Below are 24,583 nucleotides of genomic sequence, written 5' to 3'. Positions count from 1 at the left end.
CCGGGGTATTGAGTTTAAAAATTGGCAAGTTATGTTGCAGTTTTATAGAACCTTAGTTAGGCTGCACTTGGAATATAGCGTTCAATTCTGGTCGCCACACTACCAGAAGGATGTGGAGGCTTTGGAGAGGGTACAGAAAAGATTTACCAGGATGTTGCCTGGTATGGAGGGTATTAGCTATGAGGAGAGATTGGAGAAACTTGGTTTGTTCTCACTGGAGCGACGGAGATTGAGGGGCAACCTGATAGAAGTCTACAAGATTATGAGAGGCTTGGACAGAGTGGATAATCAGAAGCTTTCTCCCCAGGGTGGAAGAGTCAATTACTAGGGAGCATAGGTTCAAGGTGCGAGGGGCAAGGTTTAAAGGAGATGTACGAGGCAGATATTTTACACAGAGAGTAGCGGGTGCCTGGAACTCATTGCCGAGGGAGGTAGTGGAAGCGGATACGGTAGTGACCTTTAAGGGGCGTCTTGACAAGTACATGAATAGGATGGGAATAGAGGGATATGGTCCCCGGAAGGGTAGGGGGGGTTTAGTTAAGTCGTGCAGCATGGTCGGTGCAGGCTTGGAGGGCCGAAGGGCCTGTTGCTGTGCTGTAATTTTCTTTGTTCTTTGTTCTTTTGTTAGCACTTGGGAGTTGGTCTTTTGTCAGCTTTCGCTCCACACTTTTAAATCTGAAGCTTTAAGCTCCACAGCAGGAGTTAACCACAGAGGCAAAGATCTTCTTGTTTTGGTTGCAATGTGGGCACAAATTGTAGTAGTTTCCGGAAGCTTGTTTTTGCTCAGCTTTCTGCTCAAACTTGTTCATATATTGCAAAAGTAGAACTCTCCCAGAACCAGCACAATGGAATGCAATTTTAAAACATAATATAGAAAAAAATATGCATTAAAATATTCCTTGATATACATAAGAGAGTTTTATTAATACAGTTATAAAGACATTTTTAATCAGTGATGAAGCCACCACCTGTGAGTAACCCGATCTTAAATGATCTAAAAAAATTAAACAGAACCATTTGGTAGCTATATTGGTGTAGTCAATTTTTCCATGATATAAAACAACTTTTAAAAATACCCTGTGTATAGAAAAGCAGTTTAATTTTAAGAAGCTTTTCAAAGGTTAAAAGTGAATGCAATTAATATAAACTTGCCTTAGCTTGATCTGGGAGTGTAGTTAGTATTTTGGGCAGGGCAGTCTCCAGATGCAATATTTTTTAAACTTGTGCAGAGGATTAATTTGCACTGAATGTGATTTATACTCTTTTTATGCTCAATGTAATAATTTAGTCAAATACCAGTTTCCCTTTATCAAGCAAAGTAATACAACACCTTGGCACTTACAACCTTGCTACGGGTGGAGTAAAAGCCACTGCTGAACACTTCCTATGGGGCACCCCTTGATTGTTCAATAAGGGAACTCATACTCCACAAAGCCCACAGGAAGATCTATCGACGATCCCCTGTGGCCTTTGTGGTCATAATAATATGCAACAAATGATTAAGGGTGAGATTTTTTGGGCAGCATGGTGACTCAGTGGCTAGCACTGCTGCCTCACAAGCCAGAGACCCGGATTCAATTCCGGCCTTGGGTCACTGTGTGGAGCTTGCATATTCTCCCCGTGTCTGTGTGGGTTTCCTCCGGGTGCTCCGTTTCTTTTCCACAGTCCAAAGATGTGCGAGTTAGATTGATTGGCCGTGCTAAATTGCCCCTTAGTGTCAGGGGGATTAACAGGATAAATCACCTCCACTTTTCAACCTATGGATCAAAAGGTTATTCCAACCTGCAAGTCTGTTACCATTGGAGAACTTCTGAACAAGCCATTAGGGAAACTGAAGATGTTGATGCTCCACCCTGAAGGAATTCTGGAAAAATTACAACATTGCCACGACCGTTGAGACCATCTCTATGGCCTGGAATGAGGTCACTTCATCCAAGTGAATAGTGTGTTGAGGAAGTTGTGACCAGGTTGCATTAGAGCCAAATGCTATTTAGAGCCAATGGAGAATATCCAAGCGATGATTCTGGAAATGGGTAAACAAATTGGATTGAATGAGCTGAACACTAAGGATGTTGCAGAGTTGCTTGCCTCCCATGCAGAAGTGCTGTCTACCAAAGATCTGAAGGAAATGGAACAGTAAAAGGCTTTAGAGGAGGGGAAAGATGGTGAGCAAGAAGCACAACTAAGCTTAAAATCATTTTGTGATGCCTTGAAAAAGCTTGCAGAGGCAATGGTCATTTTTGATGAAGTGGAGTCTGACTGAGAATATGGTGCAAGAGTGAACTGAAGCATTATGAATGCAGCCAACTGCTACAGGGAGCTCTGCAGAGTGCAGCTGTCACTGGAAAAATTCTTTACAACACCCATTCCAAATAACCCTTTAAAAGATGCTGCAAAGCATTCTAATAGTCCTCCAAAATATCCTCAAAACACACTTCCATAAACCCTCCAGAAAATCCTCCCAACCTCCAGTAAAACTCACCTAAAAAATTAACTGAAGATCACTTGATGATACCTTGAAAAATATTGAAGAGGCAATGGCCATGTTTGATGAAGAAGACCGTGAAAGAGAGAACAGTTCCAAGAGTGAACAGAAACATTAACAATGCAGGCAACTATTACAGGGAATTCTGCAGAGAAAAGTTCTTAAACAAACCCACTACAAAGAACCCTTCAGGAGACTGCAAAAAGACATGAGGATCACTTAATGATGCCTTTCGATGAAGGAGACAGATGATAGAGAGCACAGTTCATGAATTAAAAAAGCATTTACAATGTCTCAAAAGAAAACACATCCTCCAACAAACACTTCATTAAGCCCTCAGGAATTTCTCCCAGCCTTCAGTATGAACCATGTCCATTCATCCAGTGAGACAAAGCTTTGCAATGTTACAGACAGAATTAATGTGTTCCTTTTCAAGGCTCGTGATCAGTAAATTGGTAAGCAAATGGTGTGTGTTTTCGTACCCTCAGTGAGAATCTCATTCAAATTAATCCAGCAGCAAGTTTTTTGTGAGTTTTAAAATAAAGTTATCTAGTATCACACACTTGATCTGATTTTATAAAATCACAATGGGCAGAATTCTACGGCCTCGCTCGTCCCAAAATCGTAAAATCCCGTTCGAGGTCAATGGACCTTTCCATGGTCCTCCCCTCTCCTGCTCTACTTCCCATGCCGGGCAGGGCGGTGAATGTCTCACTCACTCATCTCTTGCACAAGCTATCACACACACAAAGATTAAATACAGATTAAGGTTACACAATATGGTCATAACTTATAATGTTCTCAGTCACCTTTGTGTCAGGCCTGTAGTTTCTTAGATGAAGGTGATACTTCAGTCGAAGCGAAAGTCTGGTAAAGTAAATGATTCTCAGTAAGATGCAAAGTTTCTTGTGGTTAAATTTCCACTAGTTTGGTTCTCAGATGAACTCAGATTTGGCACAGGTTGGTGGACGTCCTTCTCCAGCTTTCAAAGTTTCTCATCTTAGATGCTTAGATGGCTTGCAACTAGTTTGATGGCTGTCAGTGGAATTCTCACCCTGTCTGAAAACAGTTTTTGCTGTTTTAAAAGCAGGAAACCACAATATATTTTCTGCATCATGTGACTCACAGATTCCAAGTCCTTTTTGTTCAAACAAAAGGTGAGTGTCTGTTTGTTCCAATCATTCTGTGTTGTCATTTGACATCTTGCAATTCACCCAGGAGGAGAACCATCACAACTCAATGGAAGGGCAATATGTTCCCTTCACATTCACCATACAGTCTCTGAGTTTTGATGTTTTCTTTTATCCATGGGGTAACAGAGAGACAGGCCAATAGGAATTATATCGTTCTTTTGTTGACGATCCATTCCTAAACAAAGGGCTGTGTGAAGTCCCCAGATGGATGTTAAGGCCCATACTTAATTAGGTATTTGCTTGAGACTCAGGACTGTCTATAACTCATAATTTCAAAGGTCTCATAATTTGCAGCAGCCAATTTAATAGTCCATTTGTGTCCAAAATTTAAAAAATATTCATTGAAAGTTTATAATATACTGAAACATGACAACAACTTGACGGGTACCCAAAGTTTATGTTTTCTTAGCTTTTCTTCGCTTCTTGACATTTAGACAAATTTATTGTTAATGTTTTTTACATTTTCTAACCTTTAAAAGGCTGGTTCAGTACTCTAGAAATACTGAATTGTCAACATACTGTCGGGCAGCACGGTAGCACAGTGGTTAGCACTTCTGCCTCACAGGGCCAGGAACCTGGGTTCGATTCCCTGCTTGGCTCACTGTCTCTGTGGAATTTGCATTCTCCCTGTGTCTGCATGAGTTTCCTTTGAGTGCTCCAGTTTCCTCCCACCGTCCAAAGATGTGCGAGTTAGGTGGATTGGCTGTGCTAAATTGCCCCTTAGTGTGAAGGGGATTAGCCAGGGTAAATGCATGGGGTTATGGGGATAGGGCCTTGATGGGATTGTGGTCAGTGCAGACTCGATGGGCCAAATGGCCTCCTTCTGCACTGTAGGATTCTATGATTCTATGATAAAAGTTTAATATACATGCTGGTTTGAAATTGTGCATTTCAAAAGCCTCTCCCCTGGAATGTAACCTCATTTATAATATTGAATTAGTGATTTGCATAACATTATTTTGCATAATGTCATGCTTTACAGGGATCTATTAACAGCATTAACCAAGGACTTCCTGTCAAAACAATCAGATTGAGAATTCCTCACTGAACCATGCTGAGTTTAATCCATGAAGTGTAAATTGGAAGTTGATTCCATGAAAAACATGTACAGAAAGCAAGATAAGTAGATGGAAGGAAAGGTGGGATTAACAGACAGAGATAAGTGAGACGAAGAAGTAAAACATTCCAACAAAATTACATTCTCAAGGAATCAAACATCATACTTTTAAAATTAACTTGGCATGGACAAAGAGCTGTTAAAAATTCATTTACAACTGAATGCACCAACTAAACTTTTTCTGATCTCTTAGTGGGCAAAAAATAGGTAAATACTGCAGCTTTATGTCCTTTGTGCATTTCAATGCTGCATATTGGGGAGGTACTGGATTGTGAAACTTATGGAGAATCAGGGCATCTTCAAAATTTTCACATTTACCTATCTGTGTGTGGACACCAGAGTTGTGGTCAGATACACTCTAGCAAAGGTCAGCACTGAAAGGGTCAACCTTTTTCCTATTTCAGAATCCAGACCCATGTACTGTGTTGACAGTGAAGGTCACTGTTCACTTCAACTTTCATGCTGCTTTGTAATAAAGGTAAGGTCGCCATAGTCCCAGATGACCATAGATTGATCTCCCTTTTGAGGGAGAGAGCTGACTGGTGGTGATTTAACCTGAGGATCACCACACCTCAGGCAAGGTTGAGAAGGTGAGCCTTCATGAATAACCTCAGGCTGCACAGGAATTGAACTCATGCTGTTGGCATTACTCTGCATCACTAGCCAGCTGTCTAGCCAACTGAGCTAAACCGACCCTATGAGCTTTGCTGACACTCTTTAGCTGAATCTTTGGGCGAACCAGGGAGGGCAGGTGAGCTGACATGTGTCAAAGGAAGGATTTCTACTTAAAGGGACCACAACACAGGTTAGAATGGCTTACCAGCACTTGCACTTTGGAGGCTGCAGTGACCACAGAGGTGACCTGGGAACGTTGCTCGCCAGATCTCTCGTTCTTACCTGGAGGTCCTGTCACAAAATCTGAGGGTGCAGAGAGGTGAGTTCTCCCAATGATGGGAGGAAGAGGACATCCCCAACCAAGCAGGTGTGAATGAAAGTTGTTGAGGATGCAGCAGAGTGTGTTCTCTCTAACCTGGAGACAATGTATAAAGAGGATCCAGGACCTCAGCAGGGCATGATAGGTGAGTGGTGGAACACCATCAGGTATGAAGCCCCATATTCTGACTTTGAGCATTCTCCCACATAACATTTCTGAGGTTAAGACATCTCCGCTCTCTCCAGGCTCCTCATATCCCCACCCGAACAGCCAACACTCACACTCGACCTCTTACACTCATTGCTTCACAGTCTCCCTCCACAAATGTTTGTACTTTCCTCCCCTTCACAAAAGTAATCACTAACACTACTGACTTTCAGCTTTCTCCCCTTGGAGGAGAAAAGAGCACACAGCCTCAGAGAGAGGCAGACAACCAGGCAGGGACTGGTCCTTGAAGGACGGCCACTGGCAATGCATTCACGTCCAGTCCACTGGGAAAGAGGTTTGGAGGTTTCAGTTTCAGCAGTGACTTGCTGGAAGAGCCGGAGCCTCCTGAGGCGTTGATGTTCAGACATGTGGAGAGAACTGATCCTCTCCAGGAGACCCTATGTTGGGAGCATCACCTTCTTGCAGCTGGATCTCACACTGTTGCTGGTGCAGCTTCTGCTGTTGGTGATAGTGTGGCTTCTGCTCTTGTCACTCAGCAAGGATTGAAGGTGAAACTCAACATGCCACATTGAAAGTTAGCAGCAGGGGAGTACAGCTGAAGGTGAGTGAAGTACTAGACAGGAACAGGTCTTCCAAGAAGTTAGTAATCACCTGTCCTGCAGTGAAAGCACTTTCTGAGAGAAGCCTCTCATCTGTCCATGGAAACAACTCTTCAGCTTGATTGATCAAAGGCTTCCCAACCTGTCAGTTCCTGCTGTGCAATCACCTTGGTGATCCTGACAAGTTGCTGACTGATCAGGAAACAGTTACTCTGGCTTTTAAATCCAGAATTGGGTGCTAAAACAGTTGTTAATTGATTTTTTAAGCACCTGAATTACTTATACGATAGATCCAAAGAGGTTGCCCTGCTTTCATTCAATCCCGTTCCGGTGAAAGCCAGAATTGGGCAGGATGATGTCAGGATCCTGATCTGATGTCACTTTTTAGGGGATTTATCTCCCTGCATGCACACAAACCCTTGTCTTTCTGCCTGGGAAAATTTCCCTTACTTACCTGAAATCTTATATCACCAAATACCCTGGATCAGCAGGATCTAGCAGTTAATGTTAACTGGGAGACGGATGTGTGACTTTCTCACTGAGGTAAAGTCATGAAGGACATTAAGGATAAGAATATTATTTAAATGGAGGTATTAGGGGACTGAGAACCAATTGATGAGTAAAAGGGTTATAGATAAAGAGAACTTTATCAGGGTGAATTTTGGATACAAGCACTGCTGAATAAATTCATTGTATTTTATTTGAAAGCAGCAGTACCTACACACTGGGATCTAAACTTCATTATTCTGTATAAACTGTCCCTGTAAGCATTTTCACCGTTACCTGTTTGCAATGTCCTTGCTAATATTTATTAGCATTAGGACAATATAATTGCATGTAGGGGAAGTGTTTCTAGCCTGCAGCTTGGCACCCTGGATCTACTGAGAGCCGTGGATCACAAGTAATCCAACAGCTCCAATCCACCCAATTTGCTGTTGTTTCTTGTGCCGTGTGATCCAGCGCAGGGAAAGTTCCTCTGTATATATTTTTACAACCACTATTTTCCTTACTTTGCCTACATGGCAACAGAGACTATACTCCAAACAAAATATATTGGCTGTGAAACATCTTGGGATGGTCTAATGAGTTGAAAAGATAAATATAAGTTCTTTCTTTATTTTCCAATAAGATTCATATATTTTGTTTCTTCATCTTAAGTTGCACATTTACTTTTGAACCTCACACTGGCCCCTTCAAGGCATACAGAATGATTGATTTTTGGCTACTGCTATGTTTTCTGCCTTCTTGAGTACAGTGGAGAGAAGGGGGGTCAACTCCTATCTGACCAAAAGTGTTCTAACATCTCTACAGTCCATGATGTTATTTACCAGCATATATAGAGCCATGCTACCACAATTGTAGAGTACCACCTCCTCAAACTTTTTTTCTCCCCGAAAGTTACGAGATCAAATATTTCATTAGTTGCTTCAGAACTGTCAGTAAGATCACTTATGTAAGTACATTGTGGTTAGATGGTACCTACTTATTTTCACGAATGAAATTCAAAGATGTGCGGGTTAGGTGGATTGGCCATGCTAACTTGCCCCTTAGTGTCCAAAGATGTGTAGGTTAGGTGGAATGGCCATGGTAAATGCAAGGAGTGGGCCTCGGTAAGATGCTCATCAGAGTGTCGGTACAATCTTGATGGACTGAATGGCCTCTTTCTGCACTGCAGGGATTCTATGATTCTATGATATGATTCTATGATTCTAAATGCTGGTACTGACCGTTAATATTTAGGAATGCTCTGTGCTCTTGCAGATTTATCAGAATTGTTTAAAAACATGCTTCTCACCTTTTTGTTTTGACGAAGTGAATGGTTGCGTCTCCCATCACTGTTGACTTTTGGTGTGGCGTTTCCAAACATTTATGAGTATCTTATTTTGACAGGTTTAGTGAGATTGCAAGGAGGTAAAAATCAAGGTGAAGGTCGAGTTGAAGTTTACGTGAACGGAGTTTGGGGACTGATATGCAACAAGAACTGGGACAACCGCGATGCATCAGTTGTTTGCCGACAGCTTGGATATGGGTAGGTTTTTGAAATTTGGAATTTTTGAACTTGGATTTTTGAGTTCAGTCTTAGAGAACTGTAACATTTTCTTGCCAGCTGAACTGACAAAAGTTACTTGTAAGAGCGGGCCAAAGTCTCCTTGGAATTGAGTCAGAGACAGCTACAATTTAGAATGTTGCACATAACGGATGATCCACGCTTATCTTTAGAAGATTTTCCTTTTTGTCCAACGCATACATTGCTTTGCTTAGGTTTTTCTATTGGTCTCGTCTCTTTTCCCACCCTCGATTGACAATGCTAGAACATGTGATGATAATATTCAGTTCTCCAGCACTTCTGACTATCCTTCATGTGTGAGTCCAGGCTGTGAGCATTGACTATCTGTTTGAACATGGAAAACATCATAGTATCCACATACTGGTGCTGTTCAGTGTGTGGACTCCGCGGATAGAGGCCAGATGTAGTCTAGCATATTTTTCCTTTCTCATGAAAACAGAGGCCAATTGTAGAACTGCCATAAAAAAGCACCAGCTGATATTTGTTGAGTTACCACAGATCAGGGATCAATCCAATAGGAAGAGCATCTATCCTTTGTCAGCCGGATGAGCAGGACCATGGGATCAGTGTCGCTTCTTAATCAAGCCTGAAAGCAGACAGGAGCAGACTCTCCCTCCATTTCAGTCTCTATACTGATCCTGGTGTAGCTGACCATTCAGGGCAAGCCCCGATATGAAAATCAGATGAAGCTTCAATTATGTATACCATGTGACAACAGCAGGATGAAGTGTATCTCATCAAATTGCCTGAAACAATTTATTTACCAACTCAACAGCAGGGGCTGGAAATTCAGCTCCATATCACCAGGAGTTTTCAGTGCTCTGGGTTCTGTTTTGTGCTCAAGGTTACATCCATGTTGCATTTGCACAATGCTGACTTGGGCCACGTTAGGAGTCAGACGAGAGACATCCGACCATGTCAGAAGCACGAGTTTTCACTGAAAACACAGAGGCTGAGGGATGACCTAATAGAGGTCTACAAAATTATGAGCGGCATAGATAGGGTAGATAGTAAGAGGGAGAATGTTTAGCAAGACGTGCGTGGAAAGATTTTCACACAGAGGGTGGTGGGTGTCTGGAACACACTATCAGTGGAGGTACATAGCTACATACATAATAATGAGGTCCAAGGCCGAAGTCCTGCATTTCCCAGTTGAATGTGGGCTGTTAGTACTCTGCTGGAGAGGCACGAAATGGTTGAGACCTTCCAAGTTTTTAGGTTTTCAGATTACCAACAACCTGTTCTGGTCCCCCCATGCCGACACTATAGTTAAGAAAGCCCACCAACGCTTCTACTTTCTCAGAAGACTAAGGAAATTTGGCATGACGGTTATGACTCTCACCAATTTCTGCAGATGCACCATAGAAAGCATTATTTCTGATTGTATCACAGCTTGGTAGGGCTCCTGCTCTGTCCTAGACCGCAAGAAACTACAAAAGGTCGTGAATGTAGCCCAATCAATCAAGCAATACAGCCTCCCATCCATTGACTCTGTCTATATTTCCCGCTGCCTCGGAAAAGCAGCCAGCATAATTAAGGACTCCATGCACCCTGCACCCTGGACATACTCTCTTCCACCTACTTTCGTCAGGAAAAAGATACAAAAGTCTGAGGTCACGTACCAAGCGACTCAAGAACAGTTTCTTCCCTGATGCCATCAGACTTTTGAATGGACCTACCTCGCACTAAGTTGATCTTTCTCTACACCCTAACTATGACTGGAACACTACATTCTGCACTCTCTCCTTTCCTTCTCTATGAACGGTATGCTTTGTATAGCGTGCAAGAAACAATACTTTTCACTGCACACCAATACATGTGACAATAATAAGTCAAATCAAATTGATGCTACCGAATTTCTAGGCCTATGTTGTTGATAAATTGGATGCACCATCAGCACGAACTAGTCATCAGAATCTGAACTTCCCATCTTTCTGACCCACCCACAGCTGTTGTATTTAACCCCACCTTGTCACTGTTCTTTAATAATATTACTTGTAGGTCCTGATTTCATCACAGAGAAAATTGCTTTAAAGGGATTCCATTTTCAGTGCACATTAGCATCTGCATTTGTGTACATTGGGGTAAATTCCTGCATACCCATTCCAATTATTTAAAATTTATTTATTAGTGTCACAGATAGGCTTACGTTAACACTGCAATGAAGTCATACTGAAAATCTTTTCGTCGCCACACTCTGGCAGCTGTTTGGGTACATTGAGAGAGAATTTAGCATGACCAATGCACCTAACTGGCACTGTGGGAGGAAACCGGAGCACCCGGAGGAAAACCATGCAGACACGGGGAGAACGTGCAGACTCCACACAGTGACCCAAGCCTGGAATCGAAACTGGGTCCCTGGTGCTGTGAGGCAGCAGTGCTAACCACTGTGCCACCCGTGTTATGGAATTATCATTCCATTGATAGAATAAAAATCAGATGGCTTCCTTAACGTGTGGCTGAGCTACTTCTTCACATTGACACCCATGTGGTGAAGGCAAAGTATTAGTGCAGTATCTGATGTGCACATGAGTCCGATTTCGATTAAAGGGACCATGTTGGTACCTTCACAGAGTTTGTTTGCAGTTCCACTTAATCCACTTGCATGAATTAGATAGTGGAGCTCAGATTACAGGCCTGGATCTTTCAGTACATGATGTGGAGATACCGGCGTTGGACTGGGGTAAACACAGTAAGAGTTTTAACAACACCAGGTTAAAGTCCAACAGGTTATTTGGTAGCAAATGCCATTAGCTTTCGGAGCGCTGCTCCTTCGTCAGATGGAGTGGAAATTTCCACTCCATCTGACGAAGGAGCAGCGCTCCGAAAGCTAATGGTATTTGCTACCAAATAAACCTGTTGGACTTTAACCTGGTGTTGTTAAAACTCTTACTGTCTTTCAGTACAAACAGTATACTCATCAAGAGACCAAAGTGCCGATGTTGGCAGCTGCCAGAGAGCTAAGCAAATTGTAAATCTGCCCACAGTATGAAGCCAGTTCTGAGTTGTGGATTTTTTTAAAAATCATAGAAATCATACAGTGCAGAAGGAGGCCATTCGGCCCATCGAGTCTGCACCGACCACAATCCCACCCAGGCCCTACCCCCACATATTTTACCCACTAATCCCTCTAACCTACGCATCCCAGGACTCTAAGGGGCAATTTTTTTTTTAACCTGGCCAATTAACCTAACCTGCACATCTTTGGACTGTGGGAGGAAACCGGAGCACCCGGAGGAAACCCACGCAGACACGAGGAGAATGTGCAAACTCCACACAGACAGTGACCCGAGCCGGGAATCGAACCCAGGAGCTGTGAAGCAGCAGTGCTAACCACTGTGCTACCGTGCCGTCACAGACAAATCTTTGTCTGTGAGAAATGCATTAATTCATGAATTCATTAATGCAGTAATTGAAATGTAGAACTCAAGACTTTTGTAACAGTGAGAATCTTTACGAAATGATTGCCATTTATCTATTTCAAACCAGAATGTTGTATAATTAGAATGAACTGCCGATATATCTGATACTATCTAATGTTCATCTGTAATGAATCTCAGAGTTCAATGCCTTGCACTTTGTTGTTAGTCAATAGGATTACAAAACAAAACATGAATATATGATTGTGAGATTTATTTGCCAATTGGTGCACTAACAAGGAGTTGTAATTCAGTAATTGTATTACATCACTGAGACCGTAATTCTACTCAGAAACAGTTATGAAGGGTAAAAACATAATCAAGGGCTGGTTTAGTTTGATCCTAATTTAAAAGTGTGTTTGTAATACAAAGCTCTCTTGGACAGCTGCTGCTTTGAACAATATTTCATACTGTTAACAAGATAATTGAAAGAGTTTGCACCAAATACAGTGCCTTACATTTGCCGATTTGAGTACAACCTATGGCTGGTAAACATGGACATATGGTCCCTGGTTTAATCTAAGTCATAATCTCTTCCCTGCTTCTGCTGATCCTGTCTGATGAATCCAATCCAGATACTTGAATAAAGTACGAGATTACCCCAGTTCACACATTAATATAGAAACTAACGAGACGATGGTAGGTCTGTGTAGCAACAACACCAACCCCACCACCAACACAATTTATACAGCAGCTTTAGCATAGTAAAATGTCCCAAAGTGCTTTGATTTGACACTGAACCACATACGGTGATATTAGCTCAGATGACCAAAAGACGAGTCATGGAATTTGATGTGAGTGAAGACATGCCAGCAGAGTTGTGGATGCCCTCAATTTTATGATGGTTAGAATGTGGAAACTAGCCAGGAGTGTGTGGGGATACTCAAAATCTAGAGGTTCAAAGGTGTGGGAGTTCAGATGAACTGAGGCAGGGGCAAAGTCAGATGGAAATAGGTGACCTTAGTGATGGAGCAAATAGGTAGCTAGAAGCTCATCTTGGGATCAAATATGATGACTAGGTTGTGAACTGTCTGGTTCAGCCTCTAGCACTTGCTATGGGAGAGGAGAGGAAAGGAGTTGGTACATAGAGAACAAAGCTTGAAGCAGTGACTGAAAACAAATGACTTCAGTCCTCCCAATATTAAATTGGAGGAAGTTTCTGCTCATTCAGTGCTGAATGCTAAATCAGCAATGATAATGAGCAATGTCTGATAAGTTAGCAACAGTGGAGCAACAACAGTAACTTGATTTATGGTGCGCCTTTAACATAGTAACCCATCCCTGGGCATATAAATGTTTAATAAATATCTATGTAACCAAAGTAACTAAATATTCTAATATGATGAATGCTAAATGCCACAATGCTCTTTGGCTAACAACTTAGACCCGCACCTCATAGCAAATTATTAAAAAAATTTGTAACAAAAGTTAAAAATTCATCTTCTTCAAAATGTTGGAATGAATACTGTACAGTTCATATTACATTATAGATAGTAACGGAATCTCAGCATTTATTATATCATCTGAATCTTCATTTCATCTTTTGTAATTCACTGCGAGTATGCACTGTTCTTTTATGTCCTCCACCTCTCAAGGTGATATGCTTGCAATTATTTCCACTATGTAGCCAACGGATCAATCTGTCTCCTGTCCAAGATATTAAAACAAGTTGTCAGTCAGCCAGGGCTGGGCTTGCAGAGGGGTGGAGGACAATGCAATGCTGTGAACGCATTCACTCAGATCTTTCAGTGTATTAAATCATATTCATTTGGTCACCACTCTGCATTAAATATTCCTTCTCTTTTCCCATGCTTCTCACTAAAGCGCAATGCCAAATGTGCATTTTATTTTCCGATTGGCAAGGACAACATAAAACAAGCTTGTGAAGCTTCAGTGAGTCAGTGTTCAAATTTGTCTACAGTCAACATAAACTTGAGTGATGTACAATGGACGAGTGATCTCTTTGATCAAGTGCACACCAAAGCAGCAGTATTTCAGGATGGGGAATAGATGTGCTTTACCCAAGTAGAGTAATAATTGATTATATCATCTCTGCCTTTCTGACAGCGGTGATGAGGGACCGTGCATAGAAAAAAAATGTCCTACGTTTTTATATTTGAATTATTAACACAGGCAGCATGATGGCACTTAGCCAATATTTAATGCACAGATCAAGAATGGACCCAGATGGGAGGCTTACTTCATTCAGATTCTGATCTAGAGTCTGTCAGGTTAGGAGATGCTGAACAGAGGCTGTGGAGTTTCCTGGAAGAACAAATGCCTAGTGGGTCATTAATTCATCCTGACGGCCAGTAACTGGGGATGTTGGTGGTGACCCAGGATCGAACCTTATGCCTGTCCTCTTAGTTACAAGCGTTAGGGTAGGCGCACGAATGGAACAAAGAGTGCACAAGAGTAAAGGGAAAGCTACTCAAATACCTGTATAAAAATATATAGCACATTTAATGTAGTAAACAATCCCAAGGCACATAAATGTATAATAAATATTTGTGTAATCAAAGTAACTACGCGTTCTAACATGATGAAAGCTAAATGCCACGATGCCCTTCAGGTAACAACTGTGCCCACATCTCATAGCAGATTATCAAAACCATTTGTAACAAAAGTTGAAAATTAATCTTCTTCAAAATGTTGGAATGAATACTGTACAGTTCATATTACATTATAGATAGTAATTGAATCTCAGCATTTATGATATCATCTGAATCTTCATTTGGGAATCTTTTTGTAATTCACTGCTAATATGCAGTGTTCTTTTATATCCTCCGCCTCTTGAGGAGATATGCTTGCAATTATTCCATAATATAGTCAAAGGATCAAAATATACTGGCTGGAACTTCCTGTGTCTCTGTGGCACTGCTGGGAGCCACACACAGGCCAGGATTTTCCAGCCCTGTCACTGCCGGACATTGTTACAGTCAGGATGGCAAAACTTGGGGAGACGTTGACTTTTAATGGCTCTCCAAATTTTCCTGTCCCGCCTGTGAATCCCACCCACACAACACTCAGAAGGGAAAAACAATTAAAATGGGGAATTAAAAATACTGGTCTGAACTGGTCATGTATACCGTAAAATGAGACATCAGGAAAACTGGGAAATAAAATTAGTGGTCCAAATTGCCTTTGTATACTTTAAAATGGAACACCAGGCAATCAAGAAAAAAATAAGTTGCATCAATATCGTGCATTTCCTGTCTTTGGAATGTCCCCAAGATGCTTCATAGCTAATGAAGTACTGATACAACTGTGGTAATGCAACTGATACACAACTTTCCAATAAATCACCCACTGAGTTTGAATTCCCACTGGTGCTGCAGGGCCTGCGAAGATTCAGCTCAGCATTTGCCTACATTGAGGTAGGAGAAAAAATTCACATTGCCTCCCAGGCAAGCAAAACCTTGATCTTAAAATTCTTATCCTTATTTTCAAATCCTTCCATAGCCTTGTCTCGCTCTATGTTTCCATTCTGAAACCACTCTGAGATATCTCCCCTAATTCTGGCCTCTTAAATACCCTGATTTTAGTTGCTCCACCATTGGTGGCCATGTCTTTGGTGTCTTGTGACCTAAAGCTCTGGAACTCATTCCCTGCACTTCACCACCTTGCGTAAAAAAGGCATTGTTCAAAATCTATCTTTGTGATCAGGCTTTTGATCACCTGACCTAATATTTTCTTTGGTTCAGCATCAAATTATACTTTGTAATGCTCACACAAAGAATCTTGGGATGTTTAATTGCATTAAAGGCATTATATATAATACAAAAATAGTTGGCGTCATTGTTCCACCACATCTTCCTGTGTTTAGAGATGTGCTATTTTAAACTTACCTTTCTTTCTAGTTGGTAAAAAATGAAAGTACTATGGTTCCAAGAAGGTGATTTTCTGGAAGTACATTCTAATTATGGCTTAGTTTGAAACAGAAGACCATTGCATGGCTCATTTAAGCAAGATGACATTTCTAATGTCCATTAATTTCCAGTCATAGTCATTGTTCCTTGATGGTCAAATGTAATAAAAGAGCAACTATCTCATTCTTCGTATGATTTAGTTACTTCCATTCTGTACAATTAATCACACATCCCTTGGATATTTATTCATTATTTGGAGTTTTTCTTGTCATTTGCTGCTAAATGTTATTTAAAACATGAACTGCAGTTTTCAAGTTACAACAGCAAACTTTTCAATCAAGATTTATCGAGGTGAAATCATGAATAGCACCTAACGCTGTTGCAGAAGGTTTTTTTTAACACTATTCTTTAACTCCAGTATTTGCTTCATGTCCTTGAACAGACGACATTCTAGTTTAAGAAAGCCAACCTTGTTGAGAATTGAGAAGAGGATGGCGATGAGGTGGCTTTAAATGTAGAAAGTGTGAGGAACACCACTGCAACCATTCAAGAAAAGCAGTTTGTGAGAGAGACACTAACCTTGAAAAGTAACCTGGCTTTATAAAACTCTCCAGTTCTGGCAGGGCACGTGTTATCCTATACACTACAGCCTTGCAATGAAATCTCCAGTCTGACAAACATTCAAATGAATAAATGTTATGCCTATCAGATTTCAGTCACTGGGAGGTGATCAGTAGACTTCCTTGGACATACAATCCTACATGTATACTATAAATACATATTTTAAATTACAAAGATTTTAAACACATCTTGTGCATTTGGGAGAGGAATGCATGTAGTAATTTATTATTTGCTGATTCCACATGCTTAGAGATTACTACCAGTTGATCCTCATCGTTGGCTGTCCCTCATCTGCTCAGAGTCATGAGCTTCTACCATAGCTATTTTGTGACTGAACAAGCTGATTAGTGACCCACTGGTTGGTAGCATACAGTAAATAACAGGAAAACTAATGGTGAGCATTTCTGTTCAAGGTTACATGTGATTCATTGCATTCCCATTGACTTCAGTTTTTGCAGATATTTTCTTAAGCTAAGACTTCTCCTACCCTGGAACTTCAGAAGGACGTAGATACAGTGAAATGAGAAAGAGTGTGGCTGGAATCTGATCACCATTCACCAAAGTGGGATTTTCCCATCCCGCTGCAGTGAATGGAGAATTGGCTAGCCGCCAAATTCTCCGACCTTGTTGCAGCGGGAGCGTGGCATGAACAGCAGGTAAGATCGCACCCAGTGAGCAGAATTCTCCCTTGCTGAGACTAAAGCCTATGGTGGTGGTGGGAACGTGGTGTGCTTCCAGCTGCAGAGAACAGTGGGAAAACATGCCAAATCTTCTGGCCCCAACCTAATTAATTATGCAACAGCAGGTTTTACATCTTATTCCATGGCGGGACAGGACTGAAGGCGCGTATTCGGCCGTCGTATCCAGGCGCCATATTGGAAATGTGCCTAATATTACTGACCCATTATTGAGGAAAGAAGATGGGCCCCCTGAAAATGAAGATGGACTTGCTGAGAAGGCAGAGGGTTATTTGAAACATTCCAAGGCTGGAAGATGGACCGCCTCCAGGATGTCGACTCTGGAGAATCGTCCCACCATTGCTGTGGTATTCCCCCCCCCCCCGCCCCCCAACCAACAGCCATCGAACCTGCTGGCAGTGGCTTAGGAGAATTCTGCACATTATTTGTAAAAAATAAGATGAATGTACATCTTCATATAAAGCTTACAATGCCTGTATCCATTGCTTGTATTCTGTTAGGAAACCTTTAACAATCAATAAAATGCAAAATCAAGAATACAAAGCAAAGAATAATTCACTTCAAGAAAATATTCATCGGTGGTCAAATAACACTCAAGCATTAGCCAAGAAGATAATAGTCTTTCTCATTAATTTGAAGTGAACATCTGTCAAAGAACCATCAGCACTTACTCGAGGAGCAGTAACCATATTGCTCAGTCCCAAACAAATCTGTGCAAAATAGTTCACGCTAGCTAATTTTGGGTCATTTACCAAGAACGTATTTACAATAATACTGCGTACCACAAAAATAATAAAGATAGTGCAAATGTGGAAAGCAATTCTTGATGAGGGCATGTCAACAATTTTATACATCAGAAATAACTTCATCATATGTGAAAACCAGCAGGGGAATGTTATAGTGAAATGAAAACTATTAAGAGACTATTTGGAGCCTCCGGTTTCATTCGAGCCTGAAGAATTGAGAAATTGAACTCAATATTTTTTATAAGTTTCTGCACAGCACTGAAGATGCGAATAAGGCAAAATGTTATTCATCAAATATGTACATATAATGTAGAAAATACTAGTCATGATTGTGGCAGCTAATACTTTATTTCTCTGTACGCATTCCATTGTCCCATGTTTTAGCAGCGACATTAACCAATTAAAAAAAAGTAACATGATTTGTATTAAACTAGTGAATTCAACAATGTTGTAGAAGCAGATCCAAATGCTAACTGTAAAATCCTGGGAGATCTTTAGAGATTCCTTTCTGAAGTACTATTGCCCAACTAAATATTCAGACATTTTTGAATTTTTATGAAATGACTTACCAGCTAAATGTTTGTATGGAGCACTGAGCATGAAATAGGTAATCTGTGGACATGCAAAATTCTCCCATAAGAACTAAAGGTGGAATCTTATGGGTCCCTGCATTTTGCGGTGGTGCGGGTGAACTATAAAATTCCGTGGCTGCCTTTTCTGGTGCCTACTGTCCCTGTCCTGGCCACAATGCTATGAGTGGTAAGGGAAGCATTGGTCAATTCATTGTCTCTTAAGGGCCACTTCCCACCCCCATTGTTATTTTCTGGGTGATGGGCTGAAGCTAGCAATGAGTGGGAAACCCGACAGGTAACACTGATTGGGCATGTGGTAGGTGGGAGGATGTGTGCCCCCCCCCCCCCCCCCCCCACACACGCACATACTTTCAGGCTTTTATCCATCTCTGCACTTTCCTTCCACTCTCCCAGTCCTATCTTGCCCGATATCCCTTACAGCTTCCCCTCTCCCCCCCACCCCACCACCCTCACTAGGGCCTGCCTGCCTGGCCCTGCCAAGTCTCCCCTGCTACATTTACCTTTCTATCTGGTTCCAGTGACAATCCTCATTGGGGACTCCTGCAGTCCCAGCAGTGGCTGCCACTTCTGGAGGCGCTTCTGGGGCCAGACAGTTCCCCGCCACTAATCACTGGCAGCCCTCTGAGCTGGGTTTTCCACCCCAGTTAGAAATGGAAATCTCACCACTGGTATATTAATGCCCTGTCAGGCATTACATTGCTGTGCCTTGATGTGACTAGGAAGGGATAGATGATACATCCACTTCCATTTCCACCAGCTCATTGCCATAGAATTGTGCATATAGCTTAAAAATATCATTTGGTTCAGATTTTGCATTGAGAATAATGGTGAGACTACCAACACTCACCATTACAATGGAGTACATCGGACTGTATATTCATGGAAATCTGGAAGTTGCAGTCCCAATTACTCTGCTAGTCCATAGGCTGCAAAAAGACAGTCCTTACGATATATGTAGTATTGAAATCTATGTAAGGGCATGGGGTAATTGCACTTAACCTTAATTAACCACTAAACATCCCAGAACAAAGTTAGGTTTAGCGTATACATGTCTAAGTTAATTGTTAATAATGTGGTAAGTCATAATCACTGCCAAATAACCTCTCTGGCCTTGAGAATTTAAATTTCCAAGCGTAGAATCTCATTTGTTCAGAATCCAATCATGTTAGAGACTTAAAAAAAACCAGAAAATAATGCTTCAATTTTTTTTAACTGTCTTTTCTATTTCTCTCTCTTATTCTGTCTCTTCGAGCACATGGGATTGAGGATAATATACTGCGTTGGATTGAGAATTAGTTAAGGGACAGAAAACAGAGAGTCATAAATGGGTCATTCTCAGGTTAATAGGCTGTGACTAGTGGGGTACCACAGGAATCAGTGCTTGGGCTCCATATATTCACAATCTATGTCAATGATTTGGATGTGGAGATCAAATGTAATATTTGCAAATTTGCCGATGACACAAAACTAGGTGGAAATGTGAATTGTGAGGAGGATACAAAGAGGTGTCATGGGAATTTAGACAGGCGAAGTGAATGGGCAAGAATATGACAGAAGGAATATATTGTGAAAAACATCTGAAGCTATCTGCTTTGGTGGGAAAAACATAAATCCTGATTATTTTTTAAATGGTGGGTGGTTGGGAAGTGTTGATGTCCAAATGGACCTAGGTGTCCTTGTTCATGAGTCACTGAAAGCTAGCATGCAGGTGCAGCAAGCAATTAGGGAATCAAATAGTATATTATAGCAAGAGGATTTGAGTACAGGAGTAAAGATGTCTTGTTGCAGTTGTATAAAGCCTTGGTGAGATCATACCTGGACTTTTGCATACAGTTTTCGTCTCTAAAGAAGGATATACTTGCCATGGAGGGAGTGCAATGAAGGTTCACCATACTGATTCCTGGGATGGCAAAATTGCCCTACAAGGAGAGATAGAGGATACTGGGCCTGTATTCTCTAAAGCTTAGAAGAGTGAAAGGCAATCGCATTGAAACATATAACATTCCTACAAGGTTCAACAGGGTAGATGCCGGAAGTATGTTTTGCTTAGCTGGGGAGTCTAGAATCAGGGACACCGTCTCAAAATAAGGAGTAAGCCACTTAAGACTAAGAGGAGGAGGAATTCCTTCACTGTAAATTGCAGGCCACACTGTTGTCAATATTAGTGGTCTGTGAGCCAGTTCACTTCTGCCAATGCTATCATGGATGCATTTGCGACAGGTAGATTAGTGAGGGGTCAAGTATCTTTGTCCCTCTTGTTACTATTTGTTACAGGGCCGGTCTGGCAGATATGTCCTTCAGAAATCCCATCACTGATTGTGTTACCAAGTTGTCCTTGATGATGGACATTAAAGTCCCCAATTCCATCCTAGTTCTGTACCATTACTACTCTCAGTGATCCTTCAAGTGGTATTCAACATGGAGCTTGGCTAATGCATCATTTGAGGGAGGGTGGAAGATGGTAATCAACAGGTTTTGTTGCCCTTGATTGACCTGATTCCAGGTGTCCAGGTATTGAAAACTTCTGAGGCCACTCCCTTCTGACTGTATACCCCCTTTCTGCCACCTCTGCTGGGTCTGACCTGCCAATGGCATAGATCATACCCAGGGATGGTGAGTTGCAAAGTATGATTCCGTGGGTGTGACTATGACTGACTTCACTTGTCTGTGGGACAGCTCTCCCAAATTTAGCACAAGTCCCCAGATGTTAGTGAGGACTTTGCAGGGTCAACAGGGCTGGGTGTGGGTGGGTGTGTGTTGGGTGTGGCATTCTTGTTTCTGTTGCCTAGATCGATGCTGGGTGCTTTGTTAGCTTTTATTCTTATTTGAGTTGTCTGTAGTCATTTCATATAACTGAGTCGCTTGCTAGTGATTTGATAGCTGAGTTGCTTGCTAGGCCATTTCAGATCACTCACTTTGCTGTGGATGAGCAGCATGTAGGTCAGACCAGGTAAGGGCATTAGTTTCACCAACTAAGCTATGTGAACCTTTAGACTCAACTAAAGTCCAACGGTTATGGTTTGTCAAATATGTAGTATTAGGGTATTTAAAGGCTGAAAGGGTTCATGCATGGTAATGGGGAAACTGTACCATCCACATGATGATGTAAGAAAGAGTCACATGACTCAATCTAGTGGGAAAATGTTCATTGTTGAGTCTGAATAATAATTGTGTCTTGTGTCTCTGTATATAGTTATATTCAGACCTATATATGTCTCCACAGCCATTCCTCAGCCAGCACCAACCACCATGCAACAAAATAAAGCAGCATGATATTTCTTTCAACAAATGCTTGCTTGGACCACCTTTGAAAAGATTAAAGAAGTACATTTGAACAATGAGCACGATCTTAGCTATTGTTCGTGCCACGCTTCCGCTGCAGCGAGGTTGGAGAATTTGGTGGCCAGCCAAATCTCTGTTCACTGCGGCAGGGTGGGAAAATCCTGCCGGTGTGAATGGTAGTAAGATTCCAGCCCAATGAGTTCAGTCATATTGTCACACTCGTTGGTTAGGCTATTGTACGAGTAGATATTATTCTATATCAGAAAGCCATTTGGTGAAGGATCGAACTGGAGCCAATCTTTACACTTTTACATATTTATTACCAGAACTGCATGTTAGGTACATGCACCTCCTAATTCAATAACCACAGTTATAGGCTGTCTATAGGAGGTCAAGTGAATCCCTAGTTATTGCCCGACACCTGTGTACAAGTGAACACACTTTATTTACTTTTTCATGGGTTGTATACGTTACTGGCTAGGCCAGCATTTATTGAGAAGGTGGCAGTGAGCCGCCTTTTTGAGAAGCTGGAGACTTTTTGGTGTAGGAAGAACACAAGTACTGTTAGGCAGGGGATTTCAGGTCCAGTGAAGGAACACTGATATAACTGTAACTCAGGATTCAGTGTGGCTTGGAGAAGAACTTGCCACTGGTGATGTTTCCATGAATTAAATGTGCAATTATCAGTTATAGAACAATGTGAATTAAATCCCACCAAAGTAAAGTGCTCCTTCTGCACATGGGAGTGAGGACTGAGACTACGAAAGCCAAGAAGTTATCCAAGCTTCTGCCTTAACAGACCAAACATTGGTTTACAGAAAGTCTAAAATCCGGATTTTTCTCCCGTTCCTGGTTCTATTTAATTGAGGACATAAATCATTGATTTGCAGGTGTCAGCCTTTGAATTTATTTTGTGCTTATTTGCATTTCATCACTGTTGCATGTTCTGCTCTGATGGGATTAATTAAGGATCCCTATGGATCTGACAGGATAGAAGGATGTTTCACATTGTGAGATAGAAACAAAATTATCTTAGAACAAAATCACTTCATTATTTCAGTATTTTGTGCCATTTCTCTTGTATTCTTTAGGAAAGAATGGCTGAAATATAACAAGGTACATGCTTGTAATAAAAATTAATTTTGAAACTGACCACATATTCTTTATCTGCTCGATCCAGCTGTAACAGTTTATTTTAACTCGTGGATATTGTGAGGCACAGTTTCTTTCCCACTAATCCTGCAATACATTTCCATATCCCTTTATTTCCTTGTGTCATGCCCTGTACAAGCATTTCATATTATGAATTTTAAGTCAATACATTATAAAATGGAAGACAAACAAGCTGTTAAAATGGTGCTGCACATCATGTGATGTTTGGCATTTGGATTGCAGACAGTATCACGTCTTCAGTGAATACCTAATTAAATATTGACGTCGGTGAAGATACCTCAGAGCAATCTGTGGAATTCACACATTTCATTGTTTATGGATTGGCCAACACCTAAAGACTATGAAGTTTCCAGCCTGCCTGTCTCCCATGTTTCATACTGGACAACAAGGGAGATCGAAACTCAATGGCCATGATCAATTTCTCGTTGCGTCATGATGGTCTCCACTATCCAAACTGGATTGGATGGGCCTCAGAAGTGATAACCCAATGGTCATGTGATTGAAACTGGTTTCACTCTTATACACTGAACAAAGCAAACTACCCCTTTCTCTAAGCACACCAGGGAATCCATTTACACCCCGTTACTAAGTGATTTGACCCATTTCCCCAAGAGAAACTCCAACAAATGGATAATCTGCCCACCATACATTCCATGAACCAAGTAATCAGGAAACCACTGCCACTACCTGCACAGCCAAATCAAAATAGAAGTCGAGCCTAACAAGACTAGATATCCAAGGATTAGTCAGCTACACCCTGGCGTGCCACTTCAACAATACCCGAGACACCAACAACAAGAAAGGAACCTTGTCTTTTCCAGGATACATGATCGATCTGTACTTTCTCAGGAAACAAGTAAAGGTTCCAAAATCCCAGAACAACAATTTACAAAGGAAAAAACATGATCCCAATAGTTCTAACGGGGGATTCTCCTCACCCACAATAAGGACTTATAAGGCCATATTAACCATCTCTGTACTAAACCACCTCCCCACTATCCTGCTGTGGCACTACTCATCTGATATAAAAAATAAAGTGAGGGGTGCTAAGAGTTGTACTCTCTTAGTATAAATGCAAGGATAACAGCACATTAAAAAAAACAAACCCGGTAAATACCGCACAACCCTCATATCATACAACCAACTCAGCATACCCCTCAATGGGAAAAAGGAGACCCACAAACAATCAAACTATGGCCTCCCTCGTTCCACCATCGGAGCACACTGATGGACGAATACCATCAAAATAATTTAGACAGTCCCGATTTTCAGCGTGTAACAGGATAACAGGCGGCAAAGGCCTGTGTGTCTGTCTACTCTTGTCAGGATAAAAGACAATCGGGGTGATTTTCAGGCCTCGCTGCGCCTGGCGCAAATTGCGCCAATCTCTGAAAATGGTGTGCAGGCCTAAATACAGATATCGTGCCCGGCGCCAAATAGTTTGCAATCATCCTGGTCCCTTTCTAATAGCGCAAAATCTGAGGCCGATTAGCATATTTAAAGACACATTTAAATATGCACAGCCCGTTTGACGCTGGATTCTCCCAGCTCCTTGGATCTTCCGACCCTCAGGCGCAGTGCAAGTCCTGTGAGAATCATTACTGGTTTTCACTAGTGT

The 24,583-nt window shown here is 41.5% G+C and overlaps 1 protein-coding gene across 6 annotated transcripts in view; it reads left to right on the top strand.

Annotated features, from left to right (window-relative positions):
- Nucleotides 1-24,583, top strand: part of prss12 (serine protease 12) — a 130,910-nt gene that overhangs the window by 17,652 nt on the left and 88,675 nt on the right. For 4 of the 6 annotated variants that reach the window (XM_078213815.1, XM_078213812.1, XM_078213811.1 and 1 more), the window contains exon 2: nt 8,387-8,525. The exons of the other annotated variants lie outside the window; for them this stretch is intronic. In XM_078213815.1, the coding sequence (XP_078069941.1) occupies nt 8,387-8,525 (139 nt within the window). The remainder of the gene's footprint in view (nt 1-8,386; nt 8,526-24,583) is intronic. 6 annotated transcript variants of the gene reach the window in all.

Source organism: Mustelus asterias, chromosome 1 (genome assembly GCF_964213995.1).
Source record: "Mustelus asterias chromosome 1, sMusAst1.hap1.1, whole genome shotgun sequence".
NCBI classification, from domain to species: domain Eukaryota; kingdom Metazoa; phylum Chordata; class Chondrichthyes; order Carcharhiniformes; family Triakidae; genus Mustelus; species Mustelus asterias.
The sequence above is the reverse complement of the archived record's forward strand: the minus strand, read 5'-3'. Positions and strand labels throughout refer to the sequence as shown.